Source organism: Pelophylax lessonae, assembly GCF_965119305.1.
Source record: "Pelophylax lessonae genome assembly, chromosome: 3".
Classification (NCBI taxonomy): Eukaryota; Metazoa; Chordata; class Amphibia; order Anura; family Ranidae; genus Pelophylax; species Pelophylax lessonae.
In genome coordinates, this window is record NC_138770.1 from 587,532,239 (window position 1) to 587,553,256 (window position 21,018).

General features: G+C 44.1%; 1 protein-coding gene across 1 annotated transcript in view; it reads left to right on the forward strand.

The window, feature by feature from the left end:
• The window catches only part of APLF (aprataxin and PNKP like factor), a 472,148-nt gene that overhangs the window by 157,730 nt on the left and 293,400 nt on the right, over positions 1-21,018 (forward strand). Inside the window, exon 4 of the mRNA XM_082250272.1 lies at positions 4,927-5,101. Within this exon, the coding sequence (XP_082106398.1) occupies positions 4,927-5,101 (175 nt within the window). The remainder of the gene's footprint in view (positions 1-4,926; positions 5,102-21,018) is intronic.

The window sequence follows — 21,018 nt, forward strand, 5'->3', positions numbered from 1 at the left end:
CAGCCCATTGATTTCAATGGCACCCGTTCCCATCTATGCGACTTTGAAAATCAGCGACTTTGAAAAGGTGCCTGTACTACTTTGATGCAACTTTGAGTGCAGCTTTGATCCATCTTTACACTCTTAACCAAATCGCACTCTAAATCGCACAACTTGAGCGTCACACTTTGGGGTGCAACTTTGATGTAAATGAGTGCAGCCTTGATCCAACTTTACACTCTCTGGATCAAAGTCGCATCAAAAGTTGCATCAAAGTTACTGGTTTTCAAAGTCGCATAGATGGGAATGGGTGACATTAACCACTTGACTGTACTGCGGCAAAGTGGTTAGATTCTGTCCAGCGACGTAGACCTACGCCGCTGGACTCCTCCCCTTCTGGGCGGCGCTCGCGCGCCGCCGGAGGCTCGCTCGTTTTCAGTCACAGCGGGAGTCAGGCCAGGGGAGGGGAATCGAGTCTGGAGATCCGCCAGCTTGTGTAAACAAAGCGGGCGGATCTCCTAAGTGACAAACAGTGACAGATTGCAGGGTTCAGCATAGCTAAACCTGCGATCTGTCCCTGTGTCACTCAGTCACCTCCCCCACACATGTTAGTAAGCACCAGGCATACATTAACCCCTCCCTCTCCAATAAAATTAACCCCTTCCCTGCCAGTGTCATTTTTACAGTAACAGTGCATATTTATAGCACTGATTACTGTAGTAATGTCACTGGTACCCCCAAAAGTGTCAAAAATGTCAGTCAAGGGTCCGATCTGTCTGCCGCAATGTCGCAGTCCCGCCAAAAAAATCGCTGATCGCCGCCATTACTCGTTAAAAAAAAAAAACACCAAAAATGACAGAAATCTTTCCCTTAGTTAGTAAACTCAATAACTTTTGCGCAAACCAATCAAAATACGCTTATTGTGATTTTTTTACCAAAACATAGGTAGCAGAAAACAAATTGGCCAAAAATGTAAAAAAATTTGATTTTTACATTTTTTGGGGGGGAATTTCATATAAAAAAAGTTAAAAATATTGTTATTTTTTCAAAATTTACGCTATTTTTTTGTTTATAGCGCAAAAAGTAAAAATCGCACAGGTGATCAAATACCACCAAAAGAAAGCTCTGTTTGTGGGAAAAAAAGGACGTAAATTTCATTTGGGTACGGCGTCGCACGACCGTGCAATTGTCAGTTTGATTTGCAAAAAGTGGACTGGATGTAAGACAGCAAAATCCTCCGGTGCTAAAGTGGTTAAAATCAATGGGCTGTGACTTCTTATGCAACTTTGTGTGTACAAAGTTGCATGACAAGTCACACTAGTGGAAACAGAGCTTTAGTCTACGTTTCCACTATTGTAATTTAGAGTGTGACTTTGATGCGACTTTGATCCAACTTTACACTCTCTGGATCAAACTCGTATCAAAAGTGGCATCAAAGTAGTGTGGGTACCATTTCAAAGTCGCTGGTTTTCAAAGTCGCATAGACTGGGAACGGGTGCCACTGAAATCAATGGGCTGTGACTTATTGTGGATTCCTGTATTATGATCATTGAAGACTGTGAACTGAGACACCCCATAGCACTTCCAGCTACACTGACAGCACAGCTATTCTGTATATGTGCACCCCCCCTCCCCTCCCCCCGTGTGAATGGATTTTTTTATTTCTGTGTGCTCAAAGCACATATTGAACATTAGTAATCACAATTAATAGTGCACTGATATTTAATTTTGCATCATTTTTTTCTGTATTTATTTGCTTTTTCATGTTATATCAGCACCTTCATTTATTTATTTACCAAGTATATAACTCCTTATTACCTCAGTAAGCACCTTTTGTGTGCTCATCAATTTTTTGTACTTCTTATTTATTGATTATGCGCTGTTAGCACTTTTAGAATTCATAATCCAGCATTTCAGGTGTACCTGTCCCATTTGATACCATTTGTCTTTGCATTTATATTTATACATTTTTATGCTTTGTCAGCACTTTAATTAGCACCATTAATATTTTACACTCTTGGCAAGCGCTATAGTTTTTTATATGTGCCTCCCACTTTTTAAGGGACCAAAAGCAATGGGACAGATTAACAATCATAAATCAAACTTCCACTTTTTAATACTTGGTTGCAAATCCTTTGCAGTCAATTACAGCCTGAAGTCTGGAATGCATAGACATCACCAGACGCTGGGTTTCATTCCTGGTGATGCTCTGCCAGGCCTCTACTGCAACTGTCTTCAGTTCCTGCTTGTTCTTGGGGCATTTTCCCTTCAGTTTTGTCTTCAGCAAGTGAAATGCATGCTCAATCGGTTTCAGGTCAGGTGATTGACTTGGCCATTGCATAACATTCCACTTCTTTCCCTTAAAAAAATCTTTGGTTGCTTTCGCAGTATGCTTCGGGTCATTGTCCATCTGCACTGTGAAGCGCCGTCCAATGAGTTCTGAAGCATTTGGCTGAATATGAGCAGATAATATTGCCTGAAACACTTCAGAATTCATCCTGCTGCTTTTGTCAGCAGTCACATCATCAATAAATACAAGAGAACCAGTTCCATTGGCAGCCATACATGCCCATGCCATGACACTACCACCACCATGCTTCACTGATGAGGTGGTATGCTTTGGATCATGAGCAGTTCCTTTCCTTCTCCATACTCTTCTCTTCCCATCACTCTGGTACAAGTTGATCTTGGTCTCATCTGTCCATAGGATGTTGTTCCAGAACTGTGAAGGATTTTTTAGATGTTGTTTGGAAAACTCTAATCTGGCCTTCCTGTTTTTGAGGCTCACCAATGGTTTACATCTTGTGGTAAACCCTCTGTATTCACTCTGGTGAAGTCTTCTCTTGATTGTTGACTTTGACACACATACACCTACCTCCTGGAGAGTGTTCTTGATCTGGCCAACTGTTGTGAAGGGTGTTTTCTTCACCAGGGAAAGAATTCTTCGGTCATCCACCACAGTTGTTTTCCATGGACTTCCGGGTCTTTTGGTGTTGCTGAGCTCACCGGTGCGTTCTTTCTTTTTAAGAATGTTCCAGTTGATTTGGCCACACCTAAAGTTTTTGCTATCTCTCTGATGGGTTTGTTTTTTTTTTTTTCAGCCTAATGATGGCTTGCTTCACTGATAGTGACAGCTCTTTGGATCTCATATTGAGAGTTGACAGCAACAGATTCCAAATGCAAATAGCACACTTGAAATGAACCCTGGACCTTTTATTTGCTCCTTGTAAATGGGATAATGAGGGAATAACAAACACCTGGCCATGGAACAGCTGAGCAGCCAATTGTCCCATTAGTTTTGGGTCCCTTAAAAAGTGTTAGGCACATATACAAACTGTTGTAATTCCTACACCTTTAACCTGTTTTGGATGTAAATACCCTCAAATTAAAGCTTAAAGTCTGCAGTTAACGCACATATTGTTTGTTTCATTTCAAATCCATTGTGGTGTTGTGTAGAGCCAAAAATATTAGAATTGTGTCAATGGCCCAATATTTATGGACCTGACTGTATATACCTTAATATGGCCTCGGACTGATTAGGGAGCGCTAAAAAACACAAACAAATCTGGCGTAAGTAAGACAGGACCAGCGCTCTCTCCATAATTGGCATAATACCTGGGGGTCAAGTAGCAGCTGTGTGGGAACAAAATACACCAGGAGGGATGTTCAAAAGTATCAGTCACACAATGGTTAACCACATATAAGCCCTATATGAACCCATCAATGATGATTACTGATGGCAGCAGTAATCGTCATGAATGATGCCAATGTAGGATGCCAATATATGAGAAGCAGGTACTCCTCTCGCTCCCCTGCATTGGGTCACCACCAGCGGCTCTATAGTGGTTCAAGCCTCGTTTTGGTCCTCCTTCCCCCAGAGTCTGATGTCATGTCATTAGATTGTAAGCTCTTCTGTGCAGGGCCCTATTAATCCTCTTATATTATATTGTATTGTAACTGTATTGTCTCCCTCTAACATTGTAAAGCGTTGCGTAAACTGCTGGCGCTATAGAAATCCTGAATAATAATAATAATGTCCGGTCCCCTTCCCGGTCGGCACTCATCGTGGGTTATCGGAGCGACCACAGACAGCGATCCTCCTTGCCTCCTTTACAGGGCATTGTGTAACCCCTTTTCACCCCTTCCCTGTCCATGATTGAGTCATTCCGTTATCTCCTCACAGCCCGAGCAAGCACAACTGTCCACACTGCTGCATTGTTCCTGGCTGGTTTTATGCCTTCACACACACTGGATGGTCACCAAGCTGTGAGTTTTTAACCCCGGATTTTGGCTTCACCATTGCAGATCCAGGGGGGGTCATTTTACAAGGTGTACTGCTGTTTTATACATACATGGAGCTGATTTTGAATAAAACTTTTTAGTGTTCTATTTACTACATTCGCATCATTCATGACTATTATTGCTGCCATCATTAATCATCATCCCACGGTGAGTTCATATAGTGCTTATGCTTTGAATTGAGATGAATAGGTTGTAAAATCTCAGTATATATCAGTTGGTCTAAATCCGTTCTAAATATATTTGGACCCAACATGTATACTTTGTGTTATGTTCATGTTCATATTTTTTTAACTTAAAAGTTGACAGACAACCTTTATTACCAATAATATGTGATGTACTTTTCAATGTTCCTGACATATATTTCAGCTTCCTGGATTTTTTTTTCTTCTGGCCTTCAGATAAGAAAAGCAGAGTGATTTAACACCTGTTTAGATTTGTCATCCAAGTGATGAAATGAAAAGCATGCTGTTTGCAATAAACTTTACATAAAAGTTAATTTGCAGTTCAGTTTAATGGTCCAAAGAATGTCAGGCAAAATGGTCGGCCCTCGGGCATGTTCACTTCATCAAATCTGGCCCTCTTTGAAAAAAGTTTTTGACACTCCTGCATTAAGGTGATAAAGTAATAAATATTGTTTTATTACAGGAATAGTCAAGCACTTGATGAAGGATGCCAACTAAATAATGACTCTCCGTGTTCCACAAGTGACTGTGAGGCAAGAACTAAAGTGGAAGAACCTTCCTGCTCAGGCATGGATAATATCAAGCCAGTTTCATCACGACCATGCAATAAGATAAAAGATGGAAACTGCTCTGATTCGGTATGTCTTACATTTATTTCTCACCCTCAGTTTTAGTATGTGTTTGATAAGCATATAAAATCAGCATTAAAACTTTTGCAGTAATAACTATTTTTCTTTTAGTACATCTGTAATTGGGACAGTTTTTGAATCTCTGCTTCACCCATATTGGATAGGCAAGAGGTTTACGTAAACTGGTTTTAAAGGCTAAAGGTTTTTTACCTTCATGTATCCTATGCATGAAGGTAAAAAACCTTCTCGGTGTAGCAGCCCCCCCAGCACCAACCAATACTTACCTGAGCCCGATGTTCCTCCAGTGCTGTCTGGGGACTCTTCCTCCTCAGTGACTCCCAATGCTGTCTATTAAAGCCAGTGTGCAAATGAGGAGAGAGAGGGATGGGACAGAGCCCCAGCTATGTGTGTGAATGGACATGCAGAGTGGTGGCTCAGGAGCAAGCCTGCCTGGGGTGCCCCCATAGCAAGCTGCTTGCTCTGGGGCATTCAGCAGGAGGAAGGGGCCAGGAGCACCAGCGGGGGACCAGAGAAAAGGAGGATCCAGCCTGCTCTGTGCAAAACCACTGCACAGAGCAGGTACACTAAATTTCCAAACGTATTGGGACACCTGCCTTTAAATGCACATGAACTTTAATGGCATCCCATTCTTCGAATCTTCTGCGAAGGCTGTCCACAAGGTTTTGGAATGTGTCAATGGGAATATTTGACCATTCTTCTAGAAGCGCAGTTGTGTGGTCAGGCACTGATGTGGACGAAAAAGCTTGGTTCGCAGTCTCTGCTCTAATTCACAGAGAAGCAAAAGGTAAAAAAGTGTGTGTGCCTGAGGACCTTGCCAGCTATGTGAACAGGTTTACTTCAAAATACATTACAATTTATGTTTCCTAGGGACTTTGAAAGCAAAATCTCTGTGCTTGTTTTTCAGTTTTGCATACTTGTTGACACCTTTACAAGGGCACCCCACATTAAATGCAGGATATAGGCCCGCCTGTGGGGGGCTAACTCTGCCCCTTCATTTACCTTATCCTGTCCCTGCCAACCCTAAGGAGCACAGGTAAGAATTTGATTGTAATATTGCTGTGTCAACTCCCTACCCCATCTCTTTTGTACCAATTCAAAAGAGTAATGAGGAACGATGATTAGGTTAGAAAAACTGCATAACTATGTACATATGTTTGCAATACCTCATTGTCTCATATAGTTACCTTCTGAGCTATATTCTGCACAATACTGTACTCCATGGAAACTGTGTTATCCTTCTTTTTGTAATGCATTGAACTCTGATATGCAATAAAAGCATATTGACTGTCATGTGCAAGTATAGAAGTTGTACTTTCTTTCAAATTCTTAATAAAATCTATTGGAAAAGAAAAGAAAACCCCGCTCAAACTTGCATTTTTTTATTTAGTTTAAAATACACTGCTCAAAAAAATTAAAGGAACACTTTGAAAACACATCAGATCTCAGTGGGGAAAAATGTCATGTTTGATATCTATACTGATATGGACTGGGTAATGTGTTAGGAAGGAAAGGGTACCACATCATTTGATGGAAATGCAAATTATCATCCTACAGAGGGCTGAATTCAGACACCCCGAAAATTAGAGTGGAAAAATGATGCAGCAGGCTAGTCCATTTTGCTAAAATTCTATTGCAGCAACTCAAAATGGTACTCAGTAGTTGGTATGGCCCCCACATGAAAGTAAGCATGCCTAACAACATCGGGGCTTGCTCCTAATGAGATGATAGATGGTGTTCTGGGGTATTTCATCCCAGATCTGGACCAGGGCATCACTAAGCTCTTGAACAGACTGAGAAGCAACCTGGTGGCATCGAATGGACCAAAACCATAATGCCCCAGAGGTGCTCTATTGGAATTAGTTCAGACAAGTGTGGGGGCCAGTCAATGGTAAAAATTCTTTCATCCTCCAAGAACTGGCTGCATACTCTCACCACCTGAGGCCTGGGAATTGTTTTGTACCAGGAGGAACCCAGGACCCACTGCACCAGCGTGGGGTCTGACAATGGGTCCAAGGACTTCATCCTGATAACTAATGGCTGTCAGTATGCCATTGTCTGTCTTGTAGAGGTCTGTGCATCCCTCCATGGATATGCCTCCCCAGACCATCACTGACCCACTTCCAAACTGGTCATGCTGAAAGATGTTACAGGCAGCATAACATTCTCCATGGCTTTTCCAGAGCCTTTCACGTATGTCACGTGTGCTCACGGTGAACCTGCACTCAACTTTGACTGTGAAAAGCACAGGGCACCAGTGGCGGACCTGCCAATTCTGGTTTTCAATGGCAAATGCCAATCGAGGTCCAAGGTGCCAGGCAGGAAACACAGGGCCCACTAGTGGCTTGCTGGAGGTCATTTTGTAGGGCTCTGGCAGTGGTCATCCTGTTCCTCCTTGCACAACAGAGCAGATACTGGTTCTGCTGATGGGTTAAAGGCCTTCTACAGCCCTGTCCAGCTTCCCTATAGTAACTGCCTGTCTCCTGGAATCTTCTCCATACTCTTGAGACTGTGCTGGGAGACACACCAAACTTTCTGGCAATGGCACATATTGATCTTTACCTGACCTTTACCTGATTACCTGATCAGATCAATATCCTAGGAGTTTAATGGACCTGATTCTATACTCTGATTAAAAAGTGTTCCTTTAATTTTTTTTGAGCAGCGTATAAAGAATGAAGCAGGTGGAATGAAAAGTGAGCAGAAAGATTTAAAATTTCAAACAGGTGGGAACAGAACTAGGAAATACTGTATTGCAGAGAGTTCAAACAACTGAGGTCTTCAAGATAGTTGAAATGCCAGCAAGTGAATCAAACAAATATATTTTATCTGTGAAAGAAAAAAAAAACACTTTTGGATGAACTGACCCTTTAAAGTTACCTCTTTACTTCCCAAGCCTTACTCTGCAGAATCCAAACTTTGAAAGTGGAACTGCACATATAGTGCATTTACACAAACTTTTAAAACCCACCATTCAGTCTTCTACTCGTCTCTCAATCCCTCCATGAAGATCTGATCTGTGTGACTTGTTGAATGTCACAAAGCCACTTCCCAAAATGTTCTCCAATGGGCCAATTGCATAAGATTGGAGTCAGAGATTGAATTGGAGATTCCAGAGCAGGCTGGGGGTGAGGATTTATGAGAAGTGGCTGCATCCGGCCAAGGGGGAACTCAGAGAACACAAAGCATGATTGGGTTGGCTTTGTTCAATATTTGTATGAGAAATAGTCTCCTTCTTTGTTTTGTTACTTTGTGATGGAAGTAATGACCTAAAATACCTTCTTGATTAAAAGGACAGTGCAATGCTGCAGGGAACGTTCTTTAACAAATTTTCTGTTGAGTAGTTGTGACTGGAACAAATGATTGCAGTCTGAGGAAAAATCAGCAAGACTCGGCCGTGTCATGCTTAATAAATACACACTGAACATGCCGGTTTGTATCTGACATCCAGAAATACAGGATGTTCCAAGCATGGTGCCTGAAAAACCTGTAATAATGTACTTATTATTTTTTTGCTGTAAGGTTGATTGGCATCATGGTGACATAAGCATTTAAAATGTGTTTCCATTTGCTGATAGAATTTTTATTGTTATTTTTTGGAAGCAGTTTATTATGCACTGATCATTGGGCTTGTGTTGCTTGAGTAGAACGATTGAGTATTGTATATTTGTCCACGGGTACCCAAGGACATGGAGGCTGAGCAACACCGTTCTTTCTCTTGCCTACCACACATGTGCTCACATTACATTCTGTGCACAGTGATGGCTTATATATATATATATATACAGGACACTTACATTCACCCTACTTGTTTTGTACTGTGCTACACTCAGCAAGCCACAAGTGTACCAAAGCACATCTGCTGGAAGAGAAGTGGACTTAAAGTGATACTAAACTCTTGTTTTTTTTTTTCCGTTAAAAATAACAAACATGTTATACTTACCTGCTCTGTGCAGTTGGTTTTGCATAGAGCAGCCCAGATCCACCTCTTCTCGGGTCCCTCTTCAGTACTTCTGGCCTCTCCCTCCTGTTAAATGCCCCCACAGCAAGCAGCTTGCTATAGGGCATAGGTGTCCAACCTTTTGGCTTCTCTGGGCCACATTGAGTGTAGAGAAATTTTCTCGGGCCGCATATTAAATATATACTATAGTTAAGGTATATAAGTAATAAAATGCAGCTGCGCCCTTCCCGCGCTGCCGCGCCCCCCACACTAATTTAACACAACTAGAGGATGATCAAATGAAATGGAATCAGTATACAGAGGTTTACTTCTTCTGAGCGATAATAAAGGAACACTCTAACCACCATCACCACTTCAGTGATTTGAAGTGGTCATGGTGGTAGGGAGTCAGAAACACTGCACATGCTCCTCTGCCCCCTCTGAGGCAGCCTCTGCCTACTGTTAGTTGGAAGCTGCTGTGGCCGTGCCCCCGACCTGACTTCCTTCCTCCCCAGCAAAAAAAGAAATTGTCAGGGGGCAGTGGGCCGCATTGCCTGAGGTTCTGGGCCGCAGGTTGGACATGCCCGCTATAGGGGCACCCGAGCCGTGCCACAGCTCCCTGTGTCTATTCAGACCTGGAGCCCCGCCCCTTTATCTCCTCATTGGCTCACTGACTTTGATTGACAGCAGCGGGAGCCAATGGAGCCGCGCAGTTGTCTGAGCCAATGAGGAGGGGAATCCCGGAAAGCGGAGTCTCTTGTGCAACATCGTTGAATCGAGATGGGCTCAGGTAAGTATGCGGGGAGCTGCTACACACAGAAGGCTTTTTATATTTCATGCATTAGGATAAAAAAAACCTTCTGCCTTTACAACCACTTTAATCTGATGTAAAGCTAAAGCAGTATTAAACAGTCCATTGTTTTTAAGTAAATTCTTTTATAGCGAACTCTTAAGCCAGGGTTTCTCTGTCGCTCATTGACAGACGTAGTCCTCGTTGATTAATAACAACTCGGGGTTATACTGCCCTCTACAGGAGTAGGACTAGACAGGAAAGAAAACGTTCTGGCCACACCCTAGGGGCAGTCCCAGAGGGTATATCCTCTCACTTCCTGCTACAGCAAATCAGTTTTTTTCTGTCTAGTTAGGAGTAAGGACCTAGATGCCTTGCTAGGATCTTGGGTCCTGGCAGGATTTTTTTCTTAGAAAGATTTTTTAGACAGCTTTTTTCTCCAGTGTTCCTGTGAGATCTTCAAGCAAGAAAGCTGGAACTGGGCGACGGGCTGGATGTTGAGATCCAGTGGTCACCCCAGTTCAGCCTACGAGCGCGTGCAGGCCATAGCTCCGCGCTGGGTCGGCCGCGACATAGTCCCACTGGACGGGGACTGACCCTGCGAGTTAAACGTCTCGCTTAAACGCCAATGACCATGAGTCACGGCGTCCGTATTGGTCGACAGCCCTCCCACCCCGGTGGAGAGGGGTACTGTCAGGAGTTGGCGCCCGCCTGGTTCCGGTATGGTGAGTAGTATGTTCCCCCTTTTCCCCCTGACGGGTTTGTGGTGAACGCGGGCCCCTCTCTAAATGGTAAGGATGGGTCTCCCCTCTATCCTATAACATGTCACAGATCCCCCTATTTGAGTGTGATTTTTGTGAACAAGAAACCAGGAGGCTTGGTTTGGGAGCTGACAATCTAATGTCATTTCAAAACTGTAAAGATGACTGAAGTCAGTGGCAGTACTAGAATATTACTGTGGTAGCATAAGGTATCCTACCTGTCAGAGGTGTTCACAGGGCGATGTCTATGCATGTATAACTGCAGACCAGATCGCATTCCTCCAGCAAGGGCAGGCTGCCTTCCGACGGCCCACGGACCGCATGCGGCCCGCCAGGGTCCGGTACCGCCGGCCAGGCTGATCACCATCCAGGGTGAAGTTTGGGGGGCCGATGCACTCCCGCAGGCCACTAGGCTGAATACAGCATCCCGCAGGCCGCTGCTAAGCTGCCGCTATCCTACAGGCCGCCGCCATTGTCTTGCAGAGCACACGAGGCCGCCATATTGGCATAGCCTCGTGTCTCCAGCATGGGGGCGGCCATGTTTGAGGTGACCAAATACCTCGTGGAGCCAGAGGGAGGCGCCGGAAGGCGTGTTAAGGGGCGGAGCCGCCTCCTTTACCCAGGAAAAAGGGCCAAAGACTTCCTGTCTGTAACAGGACAGCACTGAGCAAGCTGATGAAAACTTATGTGCATCAGGGATGAGCCTTGGGGTCTCTCTCTCTCTCTCTGTGGGGTCCAAAAAGGCAGGTAACACTGAGGGGCGCTGTTGCGACTGGGGGATACAAAAAAAAAAAAAAAAAAAGTTTTTTACTTTGTCAATTTTTTTTTTCGCTGGCAAATGTCTTGTATAATCATTGACCCTGCCGCACAGGTATCCCCACCTGATCCCCTCAAGGTGGCCGCAGGACCCTCCAGTACCCCACTTGTTTTTAATGCATTATCGGCAGTTTTGGAGTCTTTGGTATCCCGGGTGGAGGTGGCCTGTCAGGGACGGGGGTCAAGAAGCGACCCCCGCCTACCCCCATTTTTTATCTGATACTTCAGATACAGATTCGGAGCTGGTCAATGCAGCTGCAGGTCCCTCTTATGGGGCTGTTGTCTCAGGTAATGTCTCCTCAGCAGTGAGGAGAACGTTTCTGCCTCCGCCATAGCACAAGAGTGGTGGATGCACTAGTTGTGTCCGTCCGGGGTTACACCGGCAGAGGTAGCTGAGACTGAAATTCTTTTTTTGTACTTGTTAGCCTACCAAAAGGGCGAAGGATTTTCCTTTACCCAAATGGGGTCGTTTTGAAATGAACCCCTGTTATTTCCTAACGCATGGCTAGGCGCTATCCGTTTGAGGAATTCCTCTTTAAAGGATAGACGGTACCACCTGCTGTCTTGCCACAGACTGTTAAGATAAAGAGGACATCGTAACCAACGAGGACCTTCCCTTTCTGCTCATAAAGAGTTGTTCGTTCCTCGAGGGCGGGCGATAAGGCGAAACCCTCCAAAGCCTTCAGAGGGTTTTTCAAAGGGCGCTGGTCGGCTAAACAAAAAGTCCGGCTCAGCCAAGCCTGAAGAATACAGCCTGATGCGCCCCTACCCATCTCTGGGGTGGGGGGATGTCTTCACCGGTTTCCGGATCCATGGCTTGCCAGAACCCCGAACTAAGGGGTTCGCGAGGTCATACGGTCAGAATACAGGATCGAGTTTCGATCACTTCCACCGGTACGATTCTTCCCTTCTAACATTGAACGGTTTCAGGGGTTCTATTCGAACCTGTTCACAATGCCCAGGAAAGAGGGCAAGGTGCGTCCAATTCTGGACTTGGGGAAAGATGGAGTCCATCCGAACAGTGGTGGCCTCCCTGCATCAGGGGGAGTTCCTGGCGTCCATAGACATTTAGGATGCCTATCCTTATATCCCCATCATCGCAGGACATCAGCGTTTTCTTCGCTTTCCCAAAGATCATCCCTGGTTCCCACCAGGAGACTGAACTATCTGGGCCTAATGTTGGATACATCCTGGGCAAGAAAGTTTCTCCTTGCGGAGAAACTCCAGAAGGTTCAGTCAACGATTCGGATGTTGCTGTCCGTCAATTGGCTGGGACTGATGGTGGCCTTCTTAGAGGCAGTACCGTATACCCAGTCTCATACCCGAATTCTCCTGAAGGAGATTTTTTTCTAATGGAATCAGAATTCCGATTTCCTGGACAATCGGATCCGGTTGAGCGAGCGGACCAGGAAGTCTCCGATGCTCAACCAGGGGAAGTCATTCCTTCCGATAGCATCCAGGTTACCAATAGGGTATCGGAACTGAGAGCGATCAGATTTTGTCTGATTTACTGGACCGAGCAGCTCTAGAGCAGCCCGATTCGGATCCAATCGCACTATGCCACGGTCGTGACTTATGTCAAGAAAGGGGCACTTAGAGTGTCCTGGTGGCCATCGAAACGACTAGTATCTTTCATTGGACAGAACGGTTTGTTCCGGATCTCCCCGCAGTGTTCACTCCGGGGGTGGGAAATCGGCAGGCAGATTATTTCAGCCATCAGATTCTGGATCAAGGGGTATGGCCTCTTCATCCAGAGGTTTTTCACTAGCTGTCCCTTCATTGGGGCACCCCGGATGTGGATCTGTTGGCACCTTGGCTCAACAGGAAGGTGCGGAGGTTTGTAGCTCGCACCCGCGATCCTCTAGCGGACGCAGCAGAAACGCTGATCGCCCCGTGGGAGCAGTATCAGCTACGGCATGCCTTCCATCCTCTCAAGTTACTGCGGGAACTTCTTCGCAGGATAGAGGTGGAGGGAATTCCAGTTATTCTTGAAATTCCGGACTGACCTCGTCGAGCCTGGTACGCCGACTTGGTGAGGCTAGTCGCGGATGCTTCTTGGAGACTTCCTCTCAGGGAGGATTTGCGGTCTCAGGGACCGATCTTCCATCTTGCTTTACAATCGCTGGCTTAATGGCCTGGCCATTGAGACCCAGGTACTGAAGGACAAGGGAGTGTCAGCTTCAGTTATTCCTACCTCTAGTTAAAGCAAGGAAAGCGACTTCCAGCACATGTCTTATATGGCGTGGTGTGAATCTTTTGGATTTCCCCCACATACCTATTCGGTGACTACGAATCTTGGTCTGTCTGCAGCAAGGGGTTGAGCAGAAACTGTCCTTGAGCACTATCAAGGGTCAGGTTTCAGCGTTAGCAATCTTCTTTCAGAAACCTTTGGCTAATCATTCCTTGGTGCGGAATTTCATCCAGGGGGTGCGACATCTGGCTCCGCCAGTGCGCGCACCCTTACCGCCTGGGATCTTAATTTAGTGTGGTCTGTTCTTCAGAAACTTCTCTTTGAAGATATTAGGGAGATTCCCTTGCTTACATTATCCCAGAAGGTGGCCTTCTTGGTGGCCATTACTTCTGCACGCAGGGTGTCAGAACTGGCCGCATTATCTTGACGTTCCCCATATCTGGTGGTTCATAGGGATAAGGTGGTTCTTCTTCCAGATCCATCCTTCCTTCCTAAGTGGTTTTCAGAATTTTCATCTGAGTAAAAATATTGTGTTACCTTCCCCGTGTCCTAAGACTAGCCATCCTTGGGAGTTTGCATTACACTCCTTGGATGGGGCTCAGAAGGATACACTTGACTACTACGAACTTGTTTTCGTAAGACGGACTCACTTTTTGTGATCACGGATAGCCCTTGAAGGGGGTTGCCTGTGTCTGCCGCGACCATATCTAGATGGACCAGTCAGACGGTGGTACAGGCTTATTCTATTAAGGGTCGGAATCCTCCGTTCCCTGTTAAGGCGCACTCTAATCGGGCGCCTAGTGTCTCCTGGGTCTTCCGCCATCAGGCGTCAGCGATCCAGGTTTTCAAGGCTATGACTTGATCGTCGGTTCATACCTTTACAACATTTTATAAAGTTGATGTGATGGCATCGTCAGATGCCTCTTTTGGCCACAAGGTTCTGCAGGCCGCAATCTGAGGAGACTGTTGGTCTACCTCAAGGGTTTGTTGGGTGTTTCTCTTAGGTCTCATCTTTTTGCTCGATGAGTCCTTGATGCTTCTGGTTGGCTCCGGTTGGGCCTTCTGGATTTTGATTTCTGTTATTCCACCCCTCATTTGTGGTACTGCTTTGGGATGTCCCGAGTTGTTATTAATCAACGAGGACTACATCTGTCAATGAGCGACAGAGAAAAATGGATTTTTGTAAAATCTTACCGTAAAATCCTTTTCTCGTAAGCTCATTGACAGACGTAGTACCCGCCCCTCTGTTTTTTGAGTTGGGTTGGGTTAAATTCTCTAAACACTGCTTTGTGACATAACTGATTTGCTGTAGCAGGAAGTGAGAGGATATACCTTCTGGGACTGCCCCTAGGGTGTGGCCAGAACGTTTTCTTTCCTGTCTAGTCCTACTCCTGTAGAGGGCAGTATAACCCCGAGTTGTTATTAATCAACGAGGACTACGTCTGTCAATGAGCTTAAGAGAAAAGGATTTTACGGTAAGATTTTACAAAAATCCATTTTTCTCAACCAGTGTTTCATGGAACCCTAGGGTTCCTCCAAAGCTTGCTAGCGGTTCCTTGATCGATGAGCGATTTCTGCCTCTCAGATAATACCATTTTATTTGTTCAGATATCTGCAAGGGGGTAATTCTCCCCAATGACCACACATGTAAGGGACATTCTTCCTACTGACCATCACATTAATGTATCATGAGTTGTAGATATAGTAATTTTAAGCAGAGGTTCCCTTAGACCGGAAAGTTATTTCAAGGGTTCCTCTGTGTTAAAAAGCTTAAGAAAGGCTGTATTGAGCAGTACATAATTTCCTTCATATCTGGCCACAACGATTTATATTATTTAGGCCTTGTTCACATGGGGAGTATTGAAGCATACACCTACTGAGGCCGATGTTTACCCGCATCAGGATGCACAGGTGTTTCATGCATCCCATGTGGGCAGTCTCATTGATGTCAGTAGGGATGCAGCAGCTGCACAAACACAGCCGCTGCTCCCAATATGACATCTATGTGGGTTTGTGTCCCAAAACACACACTACATTCAGGGACACACACACTGCACCCACGTGGATGTCCAATTTGGAGCAGCGGCTGTGTCTATGCAATTGACATTGGTGGAATGCACGGAACACCTGTTAATTTCTCCATCTCCTATTATAAAGGAAACCTCTAGGAAGAGAAAAAGGAGCTGCCACTGATGACCTCTATTTGAAGCTCTGTTCACACTGATGTGATGCAGGATTTGCAGCAAGTCCTGTGTGTTTCCCGCACCGCATCTCAATCGCACTTCATTAATGCAAACCGGTTCGGGTGTCAAAGTTAAGTTAAGGACACGTTAAAAACAGGTCGGAAAACAGTGTGATTGGCTAAATCTGATCGCATGGGCATGAACACCGATGCAATCTGATTCCAATGCTGCAAAAAAAAGGTGCATGTACCTTTTTCGTGTCGGAGCTGTGCGATTTGAGCCATACAAAATGAATGTGCTCAAATCGCACTGCATAGAATTGCACTGCAAAAAATCGCATGTGATTTGAACAGGAATACAGTGCAATTTCGGTCCGAATCACATGCGGTTCTCCGCACTGCATCATTGTGAACCTAGGCTAAGAATACTGCTTACTTGACAGTCTCTGGGTCTAATATTTTCTGTTCCTCACCCAAAACAAAAAAGCAGCTTAGAAAGCCAGTATTCAATCAGAACTCGTGATCTGCATAACTGTTCCAGGTCAGTGCCTTAGGAGGAATTGAAGCCACTGGTTCAGCATAAGTCAGTCAGATATTTTCAGAAGGAAAGGCTGGCAATGGCAGCCTTTGTGTTCTTTCAGTATGGGTTTTCTTAAAGCGGAGTTCCACCTAAAACAAAAAAAATTACATAAAAATAAGCCTGGGACAGTCAGGGCTAGTACATTCCACAATGGATAGCCTCTGAACTGTCCCAGGTTGCACTTACCTTTTAGAAGAAATACTTACCTTGAAAATGTCTTGTCCAGCGCTGCCATCTCAGGTGTGGGCAGCTGAAACCAGCGCGATCCTCTTCCGTCCTCTTCGGTCCCATGATGCACTGCACTGGCCCCGCCGTCACTTCCAGGGCTGCAGCGTCATCCCTGCACAGCTTCTGGGCATGCCCAGAAGCTGTTTAGCAAGGTATGACGCGACTGCACCGGAACTGACGTCGGGGCCGGTGCAGGCGCATTGATTCCTGGGAGCGATAAAGTTCAGCTCCCAGGAATCATTGCAAGCCAGGAAGTGACGGTGGCAGCCGTGGCCGCAGAGTGAGGAAGAGGAAGTAAGGTAAGCATATTTTCTTCTAAAACAAGGTAAGTAAAAAAAAAAAAAAAAAATTGTGATTATTCATTTGTTTTTCAGGTTACCCAGAGCAAGAAGATGGACCGAAGTTCAATTTTAGGGTGGAACTCCACTTTAACTTGTTTAGATAATTTAAAATTGGTATTCTATCTTTTTTGCTAAAATTATAGAATGAAGCCGCTGTCCTTGGTTTATCAGGCATGCTGCTTGCTATTTACAATTAGGTCTTTCATGTAGCCTCCGTAAGCCTTCCCTATCACTTTTCTCAGACACTGCACCAACACGTCTATGATTCAAGAATATATTCCACTTCACGTCAGTCAGATGACTGTACCTGCTGATATGACAAGCTCCTTAGCTCAGAAAGCTGAGAAAAACAGCAAGCCAGAGCTGGGCCTAGGGATATAAATAACATTATTACTTATTAAATAAAACCGCTGATGCTGACAAACTATTCTTTGTGTTATATGTCACAGTATTGGCTTGTGGATTTCATATTGCAACTGATATATTGCCTGCTGCTTACAGCATTGAGATAGCATTTCACAATTAATGCTCCTATCGCCTCTTCGTCCTTCCCTGGCGTTCCTACTAGCACAATTTCCTTCAAATCTTCATCAATTTAAGCTTGTCTCTGCTATTTCTTCTTTTCAAGCATCCCAAGGAAGCAGCGGCTTGAAACCAGTCTGGGTATACTGTAAAATGGGTGCTGAAATGAATATAAAGAAGACTGTTTAATCTTGTAAATTGAAAATTCACACTTTTTTTTGCCTGTTAATGCCCTTTTATTTTTCTGTGCTTTAGGGCTCTCGTCACACTTTCTGAAAAATATACAATCCTCTCTTAATTTAAGTCTAGATTGGTATCCTATTCATTTTATTTTTCCAATAAAGACCTATTTCCAGCCTGAAATATTTGAAAACTATTCAAAACATTCAGAACTCCAAGCAGACATCTATCTAAACAGTTGAAATGCACATTAGCTGTGTTACCATCCAATGGATTTACAATTCCTTTTGGACAGCTTTGTGTTTTATGCACTTGAGCTATTCTACATAGCCAGGAAAATTTATTTACTGTAACCTGCGTCAAATTTGAAAATTCCTGTGTCTCTCTGCAGCTTCTTTTACCGAAGTGCTGATGCTGAATAAATATAAAGTAAGCAGACAGGAGGCACAGAGGTGACACTTCAAAGCTGAAAACCTGAACCAGGAATTGGCGCCCCTGCTTGACTGTGTGCCTTGTATTGCAAGACTACTTAACAGATTTTTACCTATTGTCTTCCACTGTGTTCTTCCCTTAATATTTTAATTCATTTATGCTGTTGCTTAGCTACTTTGCATTGACAATTTTCCCCAGTTGCTTGAAAGGCTCCAAAATTGTTTGGTTAGAGCTCCAACCTCACTGTTAAAAGCATTTGGTCATATACATGATCTGCGCAGAATTCCCCAACTTGACTTAAAAGGGGGTTTTTACTTGTGTCAGTGTTGTCATTCGAGAGTTAACAGCACTTCCCGTCTTGTAAAAACTGGGTCACAGAACAGGAAGAGAGGGATAAACTCTCTGAAATCCTGGTCATCTGAAAAACTCGGCAGGTGTTTTAATCTTTCTCCATTCCATCTAAAACTAATAAAAAACTTTCAGCTATAGATACTTCTGTCTGGGTTGTCCTTCAAAAGCTCTCAACCTGTTTGGCGAAAACTGTGTAATAGATCAGGACAAGAGGGGAAATCTCTCTAAAGTCCTGGTAAGCTGAAAAAACATGGCATGTGCTCTAATCTTTCTATATATATATATAGATAGATGGATAGATAGATAGATAGATAGATAGATAGATAGATAGATAGATAGATAGATAGATAGATAGATAGATAGATAGATAGATAGATAGATAGATAGAGAGGGATTTTAATTAGGTTTTCATCATCAAAAGTTGCAAAACAAACCCCCAAAACAATCTTCTGTGTTAGAACCGGCCTACTGGGCCTTTGAACCTTGCCATTCTCTATTCTATCATACAGTTCCGGATGGCTTGCCGACAAGTCCATTTCTCAGTTTCCTCTTGGTATTTAACATAATTTACAACCATCTTTTCTTTTTATCCTTTATAAGTGCTAATTTGATGATTTTTTTTTCTAAATTTGCAGTGCTGTTTTAACACTCTCATTGCACTGTATACAAAGAGCCAAATTTGTTGTCTATTTCATCTTTGTACCTATTGGCTTTTTTATTTACGTATGTTTTTTTTAGAGAAAAATATTTCAACTATAAATACTACTTTAAGGTGATTGTAAAGAGATTTTTTTTAAAATAACATACTTGTTATACTTATAGTCAGGTCCATAAATATTGGGACATCGACACAATTCTAATCTTTTTAGTTCTATACACCACCACAATGGATTTGAAATGAAACAAACAAGATGTGTTTTAACTGAAAGTCTGCAGTTAACCACTTAAGCCCCGGAAGATTTTACCCCCATTCCGACCAGGGGGTATTTTGCGATTCGGCACTGCGTGACTTTAACGGACAATTGCGCGGTCGTGCGACGCTGTACCTAAACAAATTTGGCGTCCTTTTTTTCCCACAAACAGAGCTTTCTTTTGGTGGTATTTGATCACCTGTGCGATTTTTTGATCACGCGCTATAAACAAAAAAAGAGCGTCAATTTTGCAAAAATAGCAATATTTTTCACATTTTTTTATATGAAATTCCCCCCAAAAAAATGTAAAAATCAAAATTTTTTAACATTTTCGGCCAATTTGTTTTATGCTACCTATGTTTGGTAAAAAAAAATTGCAAAAAGCGTATTTTGATTGGTTTGCGCAAAAGTTATCGCGTTTACTAACAAAGGGAAAGATTTTTGTTATTTTTGTTGTTTTTTTTTTTTACGCATAATGGCGGCGATCTGTGATTTTTTTTTGCGGTACTGCGACATTGGGGCAGACAGATCGGACCCTTGACTGACATTTGTGACACTTTTGGGGTTACCAGTGACATTTCTACAGTAATCAGTGCTATATATATGCACTGTTACTGTAAAAATACACTGGTAGTGAAGGGGTTAACTTTATTTGGGAGGGAGGGGCTGTGTGTATCCCTAGGGGCGTGCTTTCTACTGTGATTGGCTGTGGCTTGAGCTGTAAGGACACTGATCAACGGATCTACATACTAGATCCGTGTGATCAGTGTCTTTACAGCGAGGAGAATGACAGGTGGCTTGTTTACACAAGCTGCCTGACATTCTCCCTCTCCCCCGCCGATCGCCGAGTGACCGGCGGACATCGGGTCTGCTGGTCACACACGCGGGGGGGTCCGTGACCACGCGGGAGCGCGCCTCCGGGGGCGCGCGCTCGCTCCCTAGACCCTTTACAAGCTAGTGACGTAGCCCTACGTCACTTTGCCTGTGAGGGGCTGACTGCCGACGTAGATCGGCGTTAGGCAGTCGGCAAGTGGTTAAAGCACATCTTGTTTTTTTCATTTCAAATCCATTGTGGTGGTGTATAGAGCCAAAAAGATTAGAATTGTGTCAATGTCCCAATATTTATGGACCTGACTATACCTGCTTTGTGCAATGCACAGAGCGGCCCAGATCCTCCTCTTCTCGGGTCTCCCGCCAATGCTCCTGGCTCCTCCCCCCTTCTAAAGGGCTTCCATAGCAAACCAATTGCTAGGGGGGGCACTAATGCAGGCTTGATCCCTAGATGCATTTTGTGTGTCCATAAACACACAAAGCACAACACAGCCCCACCCCTTCTCTTTCCTCACAGGCTGTAATTGACAGCAGCAGGAGCCAGTGACTCCCACTGCTGCCTTCATAGCCAGTAGGGAGAGAGCCAAGAGGGATGCTGCTCTCAGGCACAGTACTGGATTCAGATTGGGCTCAGGTAAGTATAGCGTATTCCAGTTTGTCTTTTCAGGAGCCTGGGTACATGAACATTGACAGCTACAAAAAGAAAATAAATTAGGTGAAAGCTATCTTTTTTACGCACATAAGCTACTTGGGCCCTGAAGGTAAACCAGCCCTGCTTTGGTTGATCCAATGAAAAGGTCCCCTGACAAGAAATGTACAGTATGTTTGCATATCAGATTACAAAAAGGATCT